General features: G+C 34.7%; 1 protein-coding gene across 1 annotated transcript; it reads left to right on the top strand.

Annotated features, from left to right (window-relative positions):
- The first annotated feature begins 4,000 nt into the window (after window positions 1-4,000).
- Window positions 4,001-23,086, top strand: LOC138706000 (lysosomal acid glucosylceramidase-like). The gene is made up of 9 exons (XM_069834865.1): window positions 4,001-6,627; window positions 6,815-6,956; window positions 8,711-8,864; window positions 12,607-12,770; window positions 16,716-16,953; window positions 18,783-18,930; window positions 21,369-21,445; window positions 21,992-22,272; window positions 22,836-23,086. The coding sequence occupies exons 1-9, from the start codon at window positions 6,576-6,578 to the stop codon at window positions 22,945-22,947; spliced, it is 1,368 nt and encodes a 455-aa protein (XP_069690966.1). The 5' UTR covers window positions 4,001-6,575; the 3' UTR covers window positions 22,948-23,086.
- The last annotated feature ends 143 nt before the right edge of the window (window positions 23,087-23,229 follow it).

Here is a 23,229-nt window from a genome sequence, read left to right on the forward strand (position 1 = left end):
GTGTCTTATTCAATCTAAGGACTGATACAAATAAATTAGCTATATTAGAATAGATCATTTATGCAATTAAAACGTGACAAGCGCTTTCGCCAATTAGTGGCATCATCAGGTCTAAAAACATAATATGTGATACTATGAGCATGAAGACAAAAATAGTGTGGAAAAACAACAAGATTTGATAAAATGCATAGTAAATGTGAATGTGAAGATGATGAGTTCAAAGTATTACATGAAAGACACAAAATATTGGACTAATAATCACATGAAAGTATGCAAAAATTGTGGTTCAAATATTGGTTGTAAGTGATCAGTAAGTCCAAAATATTAAATGCCGTAAATCATACATTGAAAGGAATACTTGACAGCGTGTTCTTCAAGTCTTCAAGTCTGTGTGTGATCTGTGATTCATACTGTTTGAAATTGGAGGTAACGCATTTGAACGGCCAGATCAATCTGCACATTGTCCATTGTAAGCTCAACTGTGAATTTATGTGGAATTATTACGTTGACAGCATGGCAAAAACAGTACAGTTTGACACTGAACTCAGCGACCGCCGTAGTTCAGGCGGCAGCGCGTTTTCCTGCTGATCTGGAGCTGCACTTGAGCGTGGGTTCGATTCCCGCTTTGACCGATTAGCTAGTTCGGTTTTTTCAGAGGTTTTCCTCAACCGTAAGTCAAATGTCAGGTAATCTATGGCGAATTCTCAGCCTCATCTCGCCAACACCAATTCCATCCAAGTATTTCCACTGCATTAGTAGGCCTACAAATTCACCCATTTTCACTTTCAAAATCACCGGAACTATCTTAGCGCTAGTTTTACCCTATTTTGCTATTTTATGGCTCCCTAAGTTAATTAATGTTCACTTGCTGACATTCGAACAGAATTTCTCTATTGCCCGCTTATTTATTGCTTTATTTATGGTCATTAAATTTGCCCTGAAGTGCTTGTTTCGATTGTTATAGAGCTGAGTTTGCCATCACCACATTATTTACGTTCTTTCTTTCAACAGTTGTTGTTGGTCAATTGTCCGAAGACAAGTCGGAACCTCACAAGTGATACCAAGAGAGCACCACTTATGAGGCAACTAGGTCAGGAGATAATGGGGTAGGGTGGCCAGTTCCTTTCCCCCTCCAATGCACACATCGCCAACTAACTACATATTACACTGTCAGACTTCAGATGCATACAAACAACTGTTCTTCCTTTGACACATATCGTCAAGTGAGATGTAGTGCCTGATAATAAATTTACATATCAGCCAGGACCTCAATCAGAGGATCTTTCAATACTGTGATGCATTATTATAAATGCATCAACAGACAGTTGCAAGTCCACCATCACGGCGTGCATTAAAAATACGAAACTGCCAAGGGGCCTACAAGTGAATACTCGTTTTGAATAAAACCTACTGCTGGGATGTAATATTTACACGAGCATTACATTACAACTATGAGCCCGCACGCACTAGACTAGTAGTGTCAGAGTTGTAAGCTCCAAAACCGGTTGTGGAGCTAGATCGGAGCGTGAACTTGCTTATGTCTGTGGAAACACCGGAGCACGCAACCAGTCTAGTGGAGCGCTCCGCTCCGTTTAGTCTCTGTCTGACAACGCAGCACTAGACGGCCAGTCGCAACGACGTCATTGCGTCCGAGCTGCATTCCATAGAATTTCTCAATAGCCGGCTGGCGATGTGTGGGCGAGGTGGTCTAGAAACAAGCAGGGCTAATTCTAAAACCAGATCCACACAGACTGTTAGCTTAGTCAGCTGGTGCAGGTTGCGAATGCAGCTAGCTGGTTAGTTTGCACAAAAGATCTCCAAGGTTGCATTACTGGGTCGTAATGACCCCCCCCCTCCTATAGTATCAGTATCATACCGGCACGTAGGTGGCTCATTGTCATTTTGATTATATTGTGCATGGTTGGTGACTTTACGATGCCCCTTCCTTTCTTTGCTGCCATAAAATAAACATTCCGTTTCTTATCTTACTCATAATCGAGAACTTTCAGAGGTAAGCCTTAATCCGTGAAAGTTTTTGTATGTTTGTAAGTATTATAGTTCCGTCGTGGAAGAAGAGTGAACCGCGAAGAACGAAAATTTCTGACAGAATCAACATTGTCAGAAATGTAGAACTTTTAAAAGTACGTATAAATTATATTAGCCTATATATTCATTTTAAGGTAATCGTGGTGTAAACATATTTCAATATTTTAGACCGTTCTGGGCTATAAAATAAATCTGCAGAACATTGTATTACGCTCAAAAGACTATTTACTTTAAAATAATAAAATCTCGTTAAACCTTCTAATGGCACTAATATGAAATTACATTAAGATCTTTAATTCATAATACATTTTAGTTAAGAAATATCTCGATGATTCCCGTGATTCTCGTAAGAGAATGAAATTTGATACCCTATTCTATGAAATTTGTATACAAAACTGTTGTAAGGCTCATTATTTTAGAGAACTAAAGTGCATTATGCCACTATCATTCCACCATTGCTCTATTATAGCCATGTCATCATCTTATCAAGTCTGAGTAGTCTAATTTTAAATGGTCAAATTAGGTTGCATTACTTTTATTGTTTTTACAGATTATTGTTATCAATTTTTGCGTAGTTGCCAGAGTTAACTGATATTGACTTTTATTATACTCGTAGCTTCATTTTCAATTATCCTTGTCACGGGTTAAGAGAAGAGATAGAGAGAGAGAGTGTGTGTGTGTGTGCGTATATATATATATATATATATATATATATAAGAGCCACGGATTTTTTTTTAATATTGGCGAAGGTTATGATCTAGAAAGTCACTTCTCAAAACGAATTGTAGAGTTATATTAATTTATTATTATGGAAATTAAAACTATACATTTCATTACTGTTTAAAGTAATTTGATTTTGAAAGATGTCTTACCTACCTCATTGCATTCAGTTCGTTTCTGGTGAAATCAATGGAGTGATAACTCTTGTTCGTTTTGTAATGCAGTTACAGTAGTTAGAGAAGGACTTAGTGAAAACGGCGGGTAATACAGAGGTGACAAAAGTAACAGAAACAAGGAATTTATTTTGGTTTTGGTTTTAATATTATATATCTGTTTGAATGATAAAAATAGGCTTACATAATATTAAAAATAATGAACGCTGGTTTCCATTAAACTGAAAGTTTATACAACCCATATTTATAAAAATACATAATTATCGCTCGACTTTCTTAACGAAATGCGTTTTGTGGCCAATACAGTTAATCTTATGCACAGAAAGAATCATGTTTAGCTTCCCAAATTAATGTGGAGATAGATAAAATAAAATAAAATCCTCTCTTTTCTCTTGAGAAGTTAATTACGCATACCTAATATTACTTCTCTTTAACTGAAGAAGTTATTTGCAGAGGTAATATGCCTACTGCTTTTTGTTTCGGGGTTTAGCGCCCAAATTTTGTCATTGTGATATTTATTTTTCTATAAAAGATATTAAAAAATACTACAAATACGAATGATTGTTTAGAATTAATTAAAAAAATTAATTATGTATATTAATTGAGGCGGTAGTCGGAAAAAGGGCCCATAAACAAAAGTCATGTTTCGAGAATACAAAGATTGAAAGATTTATTTGTATGTCATTGCGATTTGGATGCACTTTTATCAAGATAACTATTTTCATACTGTTACAATATTATTTGTCTACAGGATTTTGTTAAATAATACATTCCGATTTTAATAGTGTTAATAAAAGAATATATTTTATTGAAGCATTTTATAGGCCCTTTTTCCAGAGACAAGTTTATTTTATCAAAATACTTTCAATATGATTATATTCTAGCAGAAATTTAATATAATTATATTATATAATTATAATTATAATTGTATTCTTTATATTGCAGTTGTAATCCCCTGGTAGAGGGGAAGAGAAGGCCTGATGGCCTTATCTCTACCAGGTTAAATAAATAAATAAATAAATAAATATCAGCATTGAACGGCGCACATTACAGAGGTTTACAATTTCATAATCATTTTAGTAAAATTATATTTCTTACATATATCTCGTGGTTAGGTCATAAATTGTACCAAATACGTAAGAATCAAGAATATCTATTGGATACAGAATACATATTACAGGTTATCTAATATTAAATCTAGAATGGATTCATACTCAGTGCAGTTTACACTTTAGTGCACATCCTGGATGGACTCACTCATTTGAGAATCATCTTTATTGATATTTTCTTCCAATCCAACTTTGCTCTCTTCAATAATGTTGTCAAGTCAGCTATTTGAAATATTTGTACTTCACATTCAGTTATTCACCAGTCTTACTTTGTAATAATCACAGAATAACCCAAAGAGAATCTTGACATTTAGCTTTTGGTGTGGACAATAGTGGATCTTGCTACCTATGTGGAATCGATTGTAGATGTGACTGCAGTAAATCTGATTATATTGTTGTTCCTTTTTATGAGAATCCCTTTTTTCCTCAAATGTTTCACATTTTAATATTTTCCCTTGTATTATTCTCAGTCTTTTGACAGAAATTTCCTAGATACCCAAAATCATTTGACGACACACCTCTTGCTGAACCCACTTCGACGCAGAGAATATCTCCATGTATTTTCACGACTTACTTTTGGATTTTAAGTTACGTTTACGACCAGTAGATTTTTATAGCAAGCCTGCCACTGTAGCATCCTACAGTAACTTTGCTTGCCCATTGTAAAATATTTCGAAGAGATCTTCTTGTTCATCAGGAGTGAACTTGGAGAAACATTCCTTCTGGCAGCAGAGGTAACGGGTGCAAAAACTTACCTTCAACAATAGCACCTTTAGAAGTTACATACGTAATATCATGTTGTTTATTCATTTTTCTGTCTTCTCGTTTCAAGTTCATTTTCATGTCCTATCTCCTCTTGTTTCGTTTATGTCCATTTCTTTCCATTTTGAAACAATTCAGATCGCACACAGATCACAACTGCTACACACAACACAATTATACTACTTGCAGTGCCTGCCTCAACCTGACTGTGTTGATGTTTACTGCATTCCACAACTACGCAAGAGTGCAGGGATACATTCAATTAGCTACCGTGCCCTCTGTTTGCAAGATATTGAAACGAAACTATGTAAGCAAGTAGATTTTAATACGGAGAATCGAATTAAACATTCTCCCAAAAAAGGGCCTATAGACCCATGGGCCCCTTTTTCCGGCTACCGCCTCAATTATTTATTTATTCCTACCTCCGTGTATTACAGTTACACATAGAGCATATTTAATTCTTTCTTTCATTTAACGCTTGCAAATAATTAACACCACATTAAATTTTATATCACATTATAAGCTTATTATTTACTATAATTTAACCTTAAAACGTCCAGCTATACAGAATTGTTATTAAGAAATACTTAAGTAACGTTTAATAAATAAATTTAATATAATTTAGTAGGAAAAATTATTATGATAATCACTAGACGCTCTTTGACAAATTACCGTAGATGAGGCATACTGTACAAGTTTGCCGGTTATGTTCTTTACAGATTTCAGTACAATACAACACCAAAGTATTTGTAAAATGTCGAGGTACCTCCTATTGCTTCTGGGATATTTGATATTTGGTAAGTATATTTAAATGTTTATAATTTCGAGAAAAATTGTTTTAATATTAAAGCAACATAAAACAGATAAAATAATTAGACTTCACAATGATGAATCTTTGTTCATACGGGGGTAAATTCTTTAATTTATATTTCCGTTTTTGTTTAAATATTTGACATGTTCATTCTTGTTTGATGTACAGTAGTGGCAAAAAAACCGGACCGACCCTTGTAGCTGATTTCAGAGCCTTGTTCACTCCTGAGCACGATAGACTGGTAACTAAGACTTTCGTGGTTCGAATCCTGCTGGGAAGGAAACATTTTTTTTGTTCCTTATTCAAATTTATTCCCAAAACTTTTCGATTGCTGGTAAAATTCATGTTCTGGGAATAATAAGTTAAGTAAGTAGTACAATATCGCTGCACTCAAAACCATTAAAACGTGCATTTAAACTTAATATAATATATTATAGGCCTATGCATGATTAAGCTAAAAATTGCTTAAATATGCATTATGCATGTTTTTATCTCCAAAAAGGCCAAAACATGCAAATATGCACGGAAAAAGTACACATATTTGGAACCGGAAAGTAATGAAATGGATAAGTACTAAGTTTGAGCTATGTTCTATGCATTTGCATGGAATTCTCGTCTCTAGTTATTATAGTAACCCTTGTGCTATCCTGTTGTAGGGTAATCGCTGTTGGATATCGCATTAATATTAGTAATAAGTAAATAAATTATTAGGGTTAAAACGGAAACTAATGCTCTTATCATGAACGTATCCTCTTCTGGACAGATAATTTGAATCCACAAAGGAAGATAAGGGTGGAGAACAGACAACATAACACATATCCATGCGTGTCTCGACGATACAATTACGACACTGTCGTATGTGTCTGCAATTCCACTTACTGTGATAGCATCGAAGACATTAAACAACGCAGAGATGAATATCTGCACTACGTTTCATCCCTTGACGGTGATAGAATGAATTCTTCTGTAAAGAAGTTCAGCCTGACTGGTCTTCGCACTTCCCAACGTATGTTCAAACTTAATACAACAGTGAACAACTACATACGTATTTTAGTGTGTAACGTATAACATTACTATCTGGATCTAGTTCCAGAACCTCACTAATTTATCATATTTATATCTGACTTTGGTTTTATAGTTGGGTAAAACTTAGGAAAACCCCAGCCTACTACTGACTCTATTGTCTTTTTCAGTATTTGATCCGCGGTATGTGTTATACCACGTGAATTCCTTAAAACGCTATCAAACAATACAAGGCTTCGGTGGAGCCATGACAGATGCTACAGCTATGAACATTGCTACCCTTTCTGTTCCAACACAACAGAAACTTCTCAGGTAATACTTTCAGAAATTATACTTCTTTCTTCCTACACCATATCCTTTTATATAAATAATTATCTTCATGAATACCTATTTCAATTACTCTTATTCAAGCTCTTCGGCACGTTAAATTTAATACAAAATATGTAGTCGAACTTCTATAACTCGTTCTTTTGATACCTCGAAGTAATTTTAATTTCCCGGCAGAATCATATATAATTAATATGTACTGAGTTGTATTACTCGACTTTTTCGATATCCCAATAAATATTTCTCTTCCCAGAAGAAACTATATATTAAACTCGATTTTAAGGTGAAAATGAAAGTTATGTGCACATGTGCTGCCAGACAATAACCACTTTCAAGAAAAGGCTAAACGATTTCTTACGGGCGCAGTCAAATTGAAATTATACTTGTGATCGAGCTTAATAATTTAATTTAATTTAGATATGACTATTATTATTATTATTATTATTATTATTATTACATAATTATTTTTTGGTGTTGTGAAGACGAAAAGAATTGTCATTGTATTATATTAATTATGTATTATATTGTCTTGTAGGCCTATTTGTAGTATTGTATTGCTTTGAATTGTATTGTATTGTATTAATTATGTTATATTCATAGCACTGTAGTAATTTTTTATCATACTGGTTGAGTGGAAGAGAAGGCCGAATGGCCTTAACTCTGCCAGTTAAAATAAACCATTATTATTATTATTATTATTATTATTATTATTATTTATTAAAATTGAATTAATGCGATGAAATACCACTTTTGTAACAAGCACCGTAGACTACGTTAGTATTTTACTTCCTTTGAAGGTGTCCTTCTTCAGGAATCAACCCATTAGTACTAATCCTACTCCTGCATCGCTGCAGGTAGGTATAGCTCGCGCAAGGAACGATTACCGAAAAACAGTGGTGGCGTTGCTGTCTGTTTTGTCGCGTGTATGTAGGCACGCCGAGGGAGCGAGGGATGCGGGCCGACGGAAGTACTGCCTCTTCCAAGAAAATGGCAGATGGGGACATCGCCTGTGGAAATGAAGAGCGTAGCAAGAGAAAAATTCGAAACGAATTAAACGCGCGACATTATGTTTGCGAATAAAATAATGATACTCTGCGAGGGGAATGCTCATCACTACATAATAAAATAAACGCACTCGGAACAAGACACGTATTCACATGCAGTGGAACTGAAACTAAAACCGTAGTAGTGTAACTATCACAACGCAAGACTCATTCTATCGATGTCGTTTCTCTTCGAATGTACTCTTGAATAACATTCAAGTTATGTCGTGAACTTTCCTGTCGCCCGTTCTTCCTTATCGAATTGTTTCGTCTGCATTGCTCTCGTCGGTAATCCCTGCTTGCAAGACCTACATCTGAAGGCCTACCGTATCGGTTTAGCACAATGAGCACCACTGCGAGGACATAAATTTCATGTCTTTAATATTATTCTCCTCAAACTTTGTTATGAATTGCTAAAATCGTCGTCCTGAAAAAAAAAAAGTTTGTGGACAACTTCTACTACTCTATGTTGAAAGTTAAGTGTAATACTTGTCGTCATCAATAATACGAGTAATTTATGGTATTGCAATTGTTTCATATTTTCTATATTTCGAATTGTCGAAGCATTATCAATTTTCGAAATCACTTCGAGATTGTGTTTCATATATCAAAATAATTTACCTTAGTTACAATCGTCATTAGATATGAAAATATGAAGAAGATAGCCGAGCAAACTATAATTCTTATCATTTGCAGGCAGTATTTTGGAGATGGAAGTATAAATTATTCATTCATTAGACTTCCAATCGGAGGAACAGACTTTTCTACTCGTTACTACTCTCTGGATGACGTAGTAAACGACACCAGTTTAGAACATTTCAATCTCACAGAAGAAGACTTAATTTACAAGGTAAAGCTCTTTCTCTTCATAATTTATTTAAAGTTGTCATTCAAGTAACGATCGTAACGTCTCTCACAATTAATATGAGTAACATCTTATCGTGTTATGAATTTCACAAAACAATACCAAGCTTTGATTACAGAGATCAGAGATTTGTGGGTTTCTAAAACGTCCGAGGGCGATGAATTTTAATCAGCGATAAAACCTTAGTATTACCTCCTCAGGGAAGTAAGTAATGTTATTAGACAATAAATAACACTGAGGAATAAAATTTTTGCTGCACTGGTACCGACACTTGTTCGAACATAATTTGAGTGTGCTGATTTCAAATCTGTAGTTAGTTTCTCTCTGTAAGCTATAGTTTCTTTTTTGCAATTCAATATTTTAAATTTTGACCCTAATGTTAGTTCTTCAAAATGCTATTCATAATTTAAAGTCGGACGCAAACTTGGTTACCATCTTGGCGAAGATATTCATATATTCACAAAAACGTATATAGGCATATATATGTCACAATATGCATTGCAATTTTTTAATATTTCAAAATAAAGTAACATATGTTTAATACAGTAAAATATAAGTATAAATTTCAAGATTTTTCCTAGTAAATAGCATGTATGTATGTTTACATATAGACGGCAGGTATTGCAAGAAATTTATATGGATGGCATGAGAAGTTCAAAGAAGGTTTTAATTAGGCAATAATCTGTACTTGTAGCTTTTGCGTTTGTGAACTTGCTCAGAGCAATCTCGTTTGATGTTCCATCAGTAGCCTGCCATCATATTCTTGTTCTATCGCCCTTGAAACGCTCTTCCATCGTCTTCAGGTCTTGATGGAAACGCTGTCCCTGTTCACCACTAACAGCCCCATGGTTCTCGGGGAAATGATCAAGATAACTGTTCAGGAAATGGATACCCAATATTCTTCTCTCCAATTTATGTTAGCAAACTCTGATGGTCTGAATCTATTCTTCTGTGAACGTCCAAGTCTGGAGGTCTGGGATGACGCAGGTTTACACAATCTCAAATTTTATGTTCAGGCTGATGTATTTGTACAGGATTATGAATTTTAAGCTTCAAAATTTATCCCCGGTAAACGTTATTCTTCTCCGAAGCTCTTTGTCCCTTTTTCTGTCAGACTAACTGTTTAACATAATAACTCCAATATTGTATCGGTGTGCCATCTAATATAACTGGTGTCTCTGAGGAGTTAGTCATGATTTTGGTCTTTAAGGGATTTATTTTTGTAAACCAACTTCTTTACTCCTTGCATTTAACTCCAGTAACATTTCTTGAAGTTCTGTCGAAGATTTGCAAATATCACGATGTCGTTCGCGAATCTGATATCGGATAATCTTCCGTTTATATTGATCATCCTTCTTTTCTTACTCCAATTCAGCTTTCTGAATACTATCTCGAGGATGCATGTGAATAGAGAGGAGATAGGATCTCCTTGTCTGACTGACCCATATTGAAGGCACTTCAATTTTTCGGCTATTTCTCGCCCATGTTGAATTTCGACGCTGAATAGCCTGTGAAATTGAATAAAAACTATCAAACAATAGTAAATTGAAAGTGCTTTGATGGAATTCGAAAATAAAAGAAAATTACATATTTACTGATACATATACTATCTTCATAAATATTTGTAATACTAGAGTTTATTTGACATGAGCATTATATGTATACCTAAGTTAACACACACACACAGATATATATATATATATATATATATATATATATATATATATATACATACACATACATACATACATACATACATACATACATACATACATACATACATACATACATACATATAGGGTGTAGCAAAAACGCTGGGATAGATTTTGGGAGCGAGTTCTCCATACAAAAACAATATATAAATATTTATGTGCGGAAATGTTTCGTTTATGAGTTATATATACTGATATTTTAATTCGAACTGATAGAACACATTTACAATGACACATTAACAATGTTTTAAACTCTCAATTCACAGTAAATTCTCAAAATACCTCCGTCTGCTTCAACGCACGTATAGACACATCTGATCATGAACTGTCGCACCCTTTCGAAGATCCCAAGATGGTATCGAATGATTTTCACAAGCTTGTATAATATATAGATGAAGTTCCTCTTCATTTAGAATGTTTGATACATAAACGAGGACCTTTAGGCGTACCCACAGATAAAAATTTAAAAGAATGAGATTGGGCGAACGTGCAGGTCATGGAACTGGTTCTCTCCTATCAATCCATTGTCATGGCAGATATTACCGAGTGCATCAAGAACAATATGGTTGAAATGTGTGGAGCCCCATGATACATAAACCACGTAGTTGCTCTTATTATCAGGGGCACATCATGAAGACTGTGGTAGTAAAACATATTTACCTACCAGACAATCACCTACAATACAGCCCACCACACATTGATCTTGAACTACTGCTGGTGTCTAGCCTGAATAATACCATGAACCCACAAATGTTTTCTGTGAAATGTTTGTTATACCGTCTGTACGAAATGGTGCTTCATCTGTAAACGAGACTAAAGATTTAAACAAAGGATTGGCAGTTTACGCAATGAACCATTCGCAAAAGTGGTGGGTAATCAGAAGCCAGAAGACTCTGCACCGTTGAAGATGATAGGGATACAGGAGTTGCTCCTTGACAATGTATGGCCATTTAGGGTGCAATATACGTATATCGATAGGTATACATGTATCGATAACATCAATCGATTGTCTGCGAAAGTTATTATTTTTAAGTTGATTAATTAACGGCTCTATATTAATTACTCGGCTATTTAGAGTCGATGGAACTGGTGATATAGATGGCTCTTGGCGAAACGAGGCCGAGGATCTGCCATATATTACCTGACATTCGCCTTACGATTGAGGGAAACGTCGGAAAAAATTCCAACCAGGTAATCAACCCAAACGGGAATCAAACCCACGCCCGAGCGCAACTCGAGATCAGCAGGCAAACGAGCTACCGCCTGAGCTACGTCGGAGGCGTGAAAGTTAATTATTATTTGTAACAAACCTAAGTTGTTAGAGTGTATCTCGAAATGCACTGAATATCATCTTTTAATAATAACTCATAAACCAGGCATTTCCGGACAAACGTTTATGTGATTTTTTTGTGTGTGGAGAACTCCAGTATTTTTGTTACATTGTGTGTGTGTGTGTGTGTGTGCGTGTAATTAAGTAGACGAGTAGGAATACCTGTTTGATATGAGTTCTGAAAAATATTATTACATACAGCTACTTAAACCGTGAAATTAAAGGAAATTAATATAACACACATTTTCGGTATCATAGAAAATGATTTCTGCGTGCAATGTAGGAAAAGAAACTACACTTTTAACCAAGTGCAAGGTAAATGATAGGCGTATCATTTTACTTTCCTGAATAAGAGCTCAAAATATGGACTATACACAGTAACAAAATCAGTATAACATATTATTAAATGAACTGAAATGTTGTGAAACGTAGGCTAATGAGATATAGGTGTCGTATTCAAGCAAATTTTCTTACCTGTAGTTTTCCTTTATTTTCATGCCCGTACTTTAATTTTGCTTCCACATCCACGACATGAGTCGAGATTCGAGGATGCACTGGAATCTACTCGCATGAATTGACTCTTATGAAACAATTTTCACTTACAACAATGAAAAATGGCACTACATTTTCAAAACTGAGCGTAATTTGTGTTTAATACTGTAACATATTACACATTTCTCTGTAGATTCCTTACACTAAACAAGCGATGGCCATTTCGAAGCATGAGATTAAGTTATTTGCTTCTACCTGGTCTGCTCCGCTATGGATGACGAGGCCTCGATTTTCAAAACCAAGCTTCACCAAGCTACAGGAGCAGTATCGACAATTGCACGCAGATTATCACATTAAGTAAGTAATCCATGTTATTATATGGATGTATCCGCATAAACTACATGTATCGTGATGGAAGAAACTCTTATTATGTTCCCTCAAGACCTACTCCAATATATCAGAACGTACACCGAAAAAAAAACATGACCAACGCTGGAGGCTCAACTCATCAAAATACGTATCATTGCATTTGGTATTTTCCAAAGCAGAGCTAAGAATCGTATTTATCGCAAGAGAATTAACTGGCATAGAATATTAATTAATTAAATAGGCCTATACATAGTGTAAGGGGTATAAATGCAGTCCTTTTAACAGTTTAAAAGTCGTCAGGGACGGTCTATAGGATCAAAAAATGTCCATCCAATATATGGTCAAAACTCGATAGTTTTCCCAGAAAAAAAATATTTCTTTCCTTATTTTATTTGCGTTATACTGCTTATACCGTTACTAAAATTACGAAAACAATTACATCAGTAGATACATCTATCAAAGAGTTAATATTAGTTTAAATAAATATTTGTGTGTTCTATTACGTTTTCGTGAAATTAAATAAAAGTAGACTACATGCTTAAATTTGGCGTGAGAGACGTGGCAACGTGTTCAGCAGGCAGTACTCTGCACAGACGTAAGTACGAGTCAGCTGAGTTCAAGCTCCCTGTCCATAGGTCTACTGCCGAGCGGATGGAAGTACAGTACAGAGTATTCGACAATGTCACTGAGAGTTTAGGAATATCATGTTATTAATTAAAGGAGAAAGTAATTGTAATTCAAGTGAGACAAGAAGGATGTACCTCAGTCTACTATATACAGTCACGAAGCTAGAGTTTTGAGGATGCTAGAAACAATAGACTATGCCGGTACTATTTCGCATTGTCTGTAATGAGGCGATATTAGCGATCCTAGTGGTGAGCAACTATCTAATGTTTGCATATTTACTACGTATTGAGCTTCGTGACTGTATATACTAGACTGTGTATGTACCGTCAACGTATCCTCAAAGAAGGTTACCTAATCGGTGAGCTTTTATAGCAGTTTCTCAACGATTATTAGAAACTAGAAGTCTCTTACCCCGTTTCGAAAATCACACAACCAGAAATTTGTTTAAAAATGATACTGATTTACGGAAGCGAGAGAGATTAAAATTTTGCATTAAAAAAAAGATTCGTGTGATTTTTTGCAGAAAACCATTACTGTTTACTTTTTGGACGTACAATTAAAAAATAGAGCAATATTGTTACATAAAATGTAAATTTACCATAGTGTTCTATTAATGAGATGGAGGTTTGTATTTGCTGCTCGTTTTATGTAAACAACAGTATTGTCATGGTCCGCTCCTGCATTAGAACAGAGCATCTGTTTAGTACCAGTATGCCTGTACCCGCTTGTACTGTGTACTTCTAAAACCCCTCCCCCTTAAACTGTACTGTATACTTCTAACTAAGCCCCTCCTCCCCATCTAGCAACGTTGTCAAACGTCTAATATTGTAAACTTTAATAATTCGTTAAATATTGCAATTAGAAAAAAATTGTAAGGACATTTTTTCTTCCTTCTGGCATGAATAATCCTCAGTTAAAATAATGGCACTTATACCCCTTACACCCTGTATAGAGTGAAAGGGGTATAACCATTAATTTGAACTAGTAATAGATATCAATAAAACTACCAGGTAAGTTCGAATAACAGTTTCTCCATCTACATATAATGATTATGGAAAAAATCTAGTTTCTACGTTGCAACAGTGCAATGCTTTGTTTACAGCTGCGTAAGGTCGAAGCGTAAACCAGCAGTAAAAAGCAAAGAATTCGCTTCCTTTTGCATTGAAAGCTCTTAGAGGCCTTTCAATGAAGAGGCGATCGATAACGGCTGATTTTTAGGTCAGTGTGCTTTCTAAAGACTAAAATTCATACATGCACTGTTATTTTTACGAATAAAGTAAACACAACGGAATACTTAAAGATAACCTTGCAATTCATAATGAACAAACATAATTAGGCTAATTCTCAACATCAGTAGGCCTATTTTATTAATATTTTATGAATAAAAAAAACAATAAATGTATTAACATATCCATACTTTCAGCGTACACTTGCCGGCCGAGCAACCTTAAAGTGCAGCGATGCCAGATTTCCCTGAAGTTTCCGTCACAATTTAAATGCGCTTTTAATCGGTTAATTTTGTACGTTATTACCAGGCAGCGCATTTTCGATCCCAAACATGTTAGGAAAGTTATCGGTTAGTACATCCTGGAGTTTCAGGGTTCAAACTCTAATCTTAAAGATCCAATATCAATAGTAGGATATGAACTTCTATGGAAGAATGTCCAAAAAAATTAAATAAAGAAGAATACTTCTGAAATAATAAATAAGATTATACCGCTTATGTCAGGACGCTACGAAAAGTAAAACCTAGTTCGGCAAATAATAATAATAATAATAATAATAATAATAATAATAATAATAATAATAATAATAATAATAATGGAGCATGACAACTGTAAGTGGGATTGCTACTAAATTTAAATGGTCTGTCCAGCTACTTTTCAATCACATAAACGCACCAACATTTCGAAATTAGCGCTCTGGAAACTACATATGACAGGAAATATAATAATAATATTGAACTAGTATATATAATATGTATTATAGAACATAATAGTAAACATGATACACATTAATGTATATACTCTATAAATACAATATATACAATTAATTCATATAACAAAATCAGCTCCGTTACGGTATATAAAAACATATATTCTGACATTATGAAATTCATATATTTTACCATAGTTGTCAGTAAAAATCTGTTTAAGTTAATGTTCTTCCTACATCGCAAGGTGTTATAGTGACACAAATATAATAACAAAAAACAATATACAAATTAACAATATTTACATTTTACACAATATATACAAAATACAGATAAAATTAAATACAATATAACATAGTTCATAAATTAAAATAATATTAACACAAAAGTCTGAATGAAAATGCAACTTACTCAGTATTAGAATCAGATCACAATGTAGTCGTAACTTGGTGTTTTACATATACAGTACAACATTGACGATGGAGCGCCTGTATTGTACTATGATTCATAGTCTATGCGTACCTGCTAATAATACTATCCTGCTTATGCATCCATGGCTAACGAGCCACGTTATGCATAGACGTGATGTAATACGGGTACCAGAAGAAACTACTCGATCCGCTGTACGTTTGGGAACAAAAATGCCTGGTTATTACACAAATGAAGCGTTTTTCGAAGAAATGACAAAGGAATATTTTTTTCGCCTTCTTCTTCGCGTTGATATCTAACCATTCACACGTCTCAATACCCAATACTTTTACCATAAATGGTATTCAAACTTCAGACACAAATTATTTTTTTCGACTAAACAGTTATTCAGATACCTAAATAACGTTTCATTTTTCGGCTAATTACAACCTAAGGATTCTGCTCTTAAAATTAAAGCAGCTATAACTCTTTCACTCTGCATGGTATAGTAGCAACAAATCTTCAAGGACGGCTGCATTAAAGGGAAACAGATAGGAGAATACCAACATAAATACTTTAGATTTGTACATTAACAGCCATTTCAGAATAATGGAGCCTGAGGAGCAAAAATTAATTTATTTATATTTTGCTTGTTTTTGCTACCAATTGCGTTCCTTTAAAATTTAAATTGTCAATTTATAAATTTAAAAATGCAGAAATTTGGTTTAAAAAAAGCAGATCTGTAAATCAAATTTAGAAAATTTTAGTAATTCCTACAAAATAAAAATGTTTTTCTATGTTCTAATATGGAATTGTTCATTTTTTTATCTCATGTCACTTACGAGCTTCAGACAGTTGGTTGAACAACAAGAACATTGCTTTCTCGATTAATTTCCAGTGCAACATGTCCTAGAAGTATGTCTTATCGTTGTAATTTTGTGACAATCTGTTTGTAATAATTTCAGATTTCTTGATGCTTACAAAATGCACAGTTTGAATTTCTGGGGTATTACGGCACATAATGAACCAGTTAGTGGTTTCTTGTACTACGTCGCTTTTAACAACATGGGTTGGACACCTGAGGAGCAGAGAGATTGGGTGACTAACTACTTCGGGCCAACACTTCATAAGAGCGGATACGGGAATCTTAAATTAATGATTTTGGATGACCAAAGGGTTTTTCTGCCTCTATGGCCAACAATCGTAAGTAACGTATGAACTGCAGTAGATTATTGATTAGAGAGATATGTTTAATTTGTTGTTTGTCACTCGAATACACATTAATACCAGTACCAAAGAATAAATTTACTGGCATCATTGCTACACCTGACTTCGAGGAAGCTATATGACCTGTGAATGTCAATGACAGAAGTCACTTTTGAACGACAGTTCAGTAATTCAGTTATTGAAGGTAAAACTATTTAATGACAAAAGTCACTTTTCAATGACAGTTCAGTAATTGAATCGATGAAGGGGAAAATATTCAATGACAAAAGTCACTTTTCAATGACAGTTCAGTAATTGAATCGATGAAGGGGAAAATATTCAATGATAAAAGTCACTTTTGAATGATAGTTCAGTAATTTAATCATTGAAGGGGAAAATATTCAATGATAAAAGTCACTTTTGAATGACAGTTCAGTAACTAAATCGTTGAAGGGGAAAATATTCAATGATAAAAGTCAATTTTGAACGACAGTTCAGTAATTGAGTCGTTGAAGGAAAAAATATTCAATTATAAAAATCACTTTTGAATGAAGTAGAGTCCGATTTTGTAACTGGATACTGGAAAGAAGGTGTTGCTGATAGAAGGGTGGATCCTGAATTAGTCATATCAGACGAAGCTGACACCGTCATTTCAAAAACAACCGGTACTGGAGTCCAGAAAATACCCGACTTGTGCATGAAGTTCCACTACATGATGAAAAGATTGATGTGTCGTGTGGTTTGCATTCACATAGAATAATAGGGCCTTATTCTTTATGAAGGCATTATTAATGCTGCAGAATGTCGAGCATAAATATTAAGGCTTTTTCTGGAATAAGTACAGACACTGAACGCCAGCAATCATTCTTTCAGCAGATTCTGCTACTGCGCACTCAATACGCTCTGTTTCAAATGACGCATGGCTTACACGAACTATAACGCTCAGATTTGATACCACATTGCAGCACATTTATTCGGGGTTTTCACTGTTTTCGTAAAACAATTTTTCCTGACAGGAAGCGTTTTAATTGGTATAAAAACCCGGAAAGGTATGCACAACAAATCTTGAAATAAGCATACACAAATTCTGTATATAAAACTTTGTTTTCGATTGTAATGTACCAAAGTATCGCAAATGTCATTCTGAATATACAGAGTGGATGGTAACCTCTGCACTCAAATGAAGTTGGTGGTAATATATCATGAGAAGAGATTTGAAAAATCTAAGTAAGCTTTTTCCCTAACATTCACCGTCTTAGAGAAAACTGTTATGTTTCTATGAAGCATTTGGCAACATCACGGCTACTGCAATAACTCTACCAAGCACGGCTTTCACTTCTTACCTTCCCCTCCCCCTCTGTTGTACTCAAATGGTGACGCGCGACAGTGTACTGCGTCGCAAGATTTATTTTAACGATTTTCGCAATTATTAAATTTAAATTCATGGCTGAACGGTTTGACATGCAAAAAGGATTCAAGGCATTAACTGCACAGATTATTTTTACCTATCTACTTGTACAGCAATCAGTCATTTATCTCGGACCATTACCGCAATAGAGCGCTGCAAACATTGGGCAAAGACTTTTTTTTTTTTTCCAGCTTAACGGTGCTTCATCGAAGGAAAAGTGTAATAAAAGTTTTGTTACATTTAACATGCAGAATCACCTCTTAAATGTTGGTGCATCGGTCCCCCTCCACCCCTCATAATAAAACTGTTCAGAAATTCTTAGGTGTTGAAAACTCAAGTTAAATCTTTAAGATTACATTTACCAGTTAATTTATCTTGTCTTGAAATTAATATTATTGTTTTCGTATTTTCTCTTCAGATGATGAATGAAGAGGCTAAAAAATTCGTTTCTGGGATTGCTGTACACTTCTACACCGATATATTTCCAATTTCACAAGCATCACTACTTTCAGACACACACGATAAGTTCCCAGATTTGTTCATCCTCAACACTGAAGCCTGCATATGTAAGACATTTTAAAATAAGATCGTAGCGATTGGTAAGGTAAAGCGCCGTTCAGAGACGGTGAGTTGATATTCCAATAAAATTAAGGAAAATTTATAAACCAGCATAGAGGCGGAAAAAGTACTTAGAAAAACTTTCGCCATAATCGCTGAAACTTCTCGTAATGTACAAAAGTTAAGGAAGTCCTAAATTCAGTAGCTTCAGAAACCTCTGAAATGAAGTGTAGAAGCTTAAGTCTGATCATTTTTTATTAAACTTACCTAAAATATAACTTATGAAAACATATGTCTTATTGTAAATACTTTAAATTGTTAAATTTGGTAATAACAGGTTCTTTTTATTTAACCTATTTTCTTGTCGTATCATAGTATCCTTCTGCTCAATAAGTGACCTATATTTTCTAAAACTTTTGTTGAAATATTATACATAGCGTTAAGGTTGGCTCCCGGTCAGGATCGCGCGCATCATATATGCTTGCTCTCATGAATAGATGATCCAAATATATGTCGCTTCATATTACGATCAAGGCCAGAGCTGACCGTATTTAGTTAACTTATAGGGAGATCAATTGAGTACCAGCTTGAAATCTGATATTTTGACAATTCTCTTTGAAGGTGCAAGTGGAAGTGTGTAAACAATAAATTTTACTGTAGTTCAATGATAAGCCACTCCATAATTTCACATTATAACATATATTTTTATGTATGAATTTAAAGAAAATATAAGAAGAAAAATTGCAAAAATTACAGGAGTAGAAATTTTGCGTGAGAATAGAAATTTCACCACAAGATGTCCGGAATGTATTAATGCAGACAGACACCACTTTTAACAACTCCTATAACACAGGTTAGTACTCATTATGAAGTAAAAATACGACTGTGCGCATGCAATTACCATTAATCAGAGTAAAGTTGTGTGAGTAAAACTACGCGGAAGGTTACGGAACGATACTGACGCAGTTTACGCCGGCAATGCAAATATGTATGATATGCGTGTCCCCGGTTGGGAGCCGGAATGAACTCCTATATCAAAGACAACTTGTAACACCGAAAAAATACAACTTATAACATCGAAAAAAGACAACTTATAACACCGAAAAAAGACACCTTATAACACCAAAAAAAGACAACTTAAAACACCGAAAAAAGACAACTTATAACACCGAAAAAAAAACACTAGTTTCGGTCTCAAGTCGTGTACAGCCTACAGTTCATCCCGTTCATTTCAACGACGTTCCGTCATAGTCTTCTACAATCTCTACCCAGACGACACATTAATATCGAAGTCCGCATCACAATTTTGATCATTTGCCAGACTATTATACAGAATGAAAGTTAAATAGTCTTGCAGATTTCCAAAGCGAATAGCTCATGTTGTATGTAACAAAAAACTATAATATCATATTGGTGGAAAGTTCATAGTTTTTTTAGAAAGAAAAGTTTTCTTTTTCAAATGTTTAACAATCCCTTATTTGGTAACTATTACGAGTAGAATCTTGATTTTTGTCCATATCGATAGGAAATATAATAAATGATCATTTATTCTTCTGTCGTATTTAAAGAGTGTGGACGGTTTTGGTGTAAATTTAATTTTAAAAACCTCCAATTTCAAACCATTGGACGATCCAAGTGGCAACATCTTGGCAGAGAGCAACTCACCTACCGAGACACACCGAGTTCGTCGAACTCTTACTTCTGTATCACGAGTACAGTGTATTAGCGGTGATGTTACCGGACTGCTGAAACTTCAAACTAAATTTTCTAATTAATCGTTCATTTAATCACAAAACGTATTATAGGTTTTTCTATTCATTTACGTGTACCCTATCGTCCCTTTCAATCTACAAGGTTATTTCATTTCCATCCTGTATACTTAGGCTAAATCAGAGAGAAATCAATGGTGGTTGTTTAAAAAACGATGTAGCTTGGACTTATTTCAGTCAGTGTAACGACCTCAGAGCAGATCGTTTTCTCACCCGTTTGTTTACCTGAAGACGCAGGTATAATACATCCCGATCCTGTGGCTCAAGCGTTAGAAGCGCTGGCCTTCCATTTATGTGGCCCGGGTTCGACTCCTTGTTAGGTCGTAATGGAATTTGTGGTGAATAAAGCAGATACTACAGAAGGTTTTTATCGGGGAACTCCCGTTTATCTCTACCATTCCATCAACACACTTCATCTTCCCCATCATAAACTTCTCCGAATAATTGCAGTGAAGTCTTATAGGGGTACTAGAAAGAGTAACAGACATCAGGTTTGGCCTCTTTACATTGAGAACGCGATATCCACGTAACTGACCATGAAGTAGTCACTGATGTCCAGTAACTTTACTGACTGAGCTTACTCTCTTCAATAAGTCTGTATTAGTTTTATGAATAATGTTTTGATTGTTGATTATTCGAGCTTTTTCTTAATTTGTGGATATTTCTCAATATTGCAGTTCCTTTAAGCGGTGGAGTTGCCGTATCGCTCGGTCTTTGGGATCACGCTGAAATTTACGCCGAATCAATTATAGAGGTAGATATTATTTACATTTATTCTAGAAAGTATGACTTCACGAACTGGCATGACAAAATGTGGACAGACTATAATGATAAATTAGCATATCTTTTATTATATCTCTGCGTCTGTGCAACGTCATAGTTTGCTGTGAGGAGGAAAAAGAAAAAGCAGAAGGTTTATCTGATGCCTATGACAAAACGAAGTCACTTGAAATTTAACGGTCACTCACCGGCAGAGATATAACAAAAGATCATAAATGAAGCACTATTGCAGCAATATTTTACTATTTAATTAACTTATTATTCCCAGAACATGAATTTTACCAGCAATCGAAAATTATTGGGAATAAATTTGAACCAGGAACAAAAAAGTTTCCTTCCCAGGCAGGATTCGAACCACGAAAGTCTTAGTTACCAGTCTATCGTGCTCTGGAGTGAACATGGCTCTGAAATCAGCTACAAACGTCGGTCCGGTTATTTTTTCCACTACTGTACATATCAACCAGCAACCAGAACCTCAAAATACTAATGCATATTATGTTCTGTGCGTGTTATGATTCAGAATATTAACAACTGGTCAATCGGATGGGTCGACTGGAATATGGCTCTAAATCTGGACGGAGGACCAAACTGGGCATATAACAATGTAAACGCTCCAATCATAGTGAACGCCACAGCAGATGAGTTCTACAAGCAGCCTACTTTTTACGCCTTGGCTCATTTTTCTAAGTTTGTGCCTCCGGAATCTCAACGCATCCAGTTAATAAGCGCCAACTCCAAAGGACTTCTAAGTTCTTCATTTATAACCCCACAACATGACATTGTCATCGTGCTCGTGAACAAGTAAGTTTACACCTACATTTCTTGAAAATTTTGAAACGTTATATCTTAATGATAACTGATACCCCGCATTGTCAATATACAGATAAATAGGTGATTCGTTGCTAAGGCAACATTTGTAGAAGTAGGTCACGATTAAACGATTTTTACTAATAACTTTTTTATGAACAATAATATGCTTATTCGAAGATGATATTTACTCAGAAATTACATCATATCAGTTGTACTACCCAGCAAAGCGAACTTCTGGCGCGGAAAATATGTGCAACACGCTGTGACGTCATCATATCTTTTCGTAAAATTAACAGTCACCTCGTCGAACTACAAAGCTGTCAGAATTTCGCCTTGTCGGGGTATAATACTCAATTATAATTATAATAATAATAATATTATTATTATTATTATTATTATTATTATTATTATCCTTCTTGTGATATGAATTTCCAAAACAATAAAATCACCTTTCCATGAACATGATTCCCACTTTGTAAAAACCCAAAACCACATCATATCAGTAATGAATTCAGAGTTTAAGAATACAAGTAAGGATATTTTCTGTGTTTCAGATTGAATTTTGATATGTCTACCTGCATAACTGCAGGTCTCAAAGGTAACATCGAGTTAGTTTTGCCAGCACATTCAATCCACACGATAATATATAAGAATGGAATTATTTAGGCATGTTTTATTGTATTTAACGACTGTTTTCTATTTGGTAATAAAATATCAGTCAGTTACAATACGATTCATTCATTTCAATTTAGTTTTCTATCCAATGTAAGGTATTTCACTACAGACCCAGCATTCTCCAAGCTTTCCTATTTTCGGCCTTCCTCTTAATCTCAGCATATGATCCATATAGCCTATCTTAATGTTTTCTATCATCGGATATCTTCTATTACAGTAGAGCGTCTCGTTTAGGCGCAGTGAAAACGTAAACAAAGTGCAGATAATGTGCGG

Source organism: Periplaneta americana, chromosome 9, assembly GCF_040183065.1.
Source record: "Periplaneta americana isolate PAMFEO1 chromosome 9, P.americana_PAMFEO1_priV1, whole genome shotgun sequence".
Taxonomy (NCBI): Eukaryota; Metazoa; Arthropoda; class Insecta; order Blattodea; family Blattidae; genus Periplaneta; species Periplaneta americana.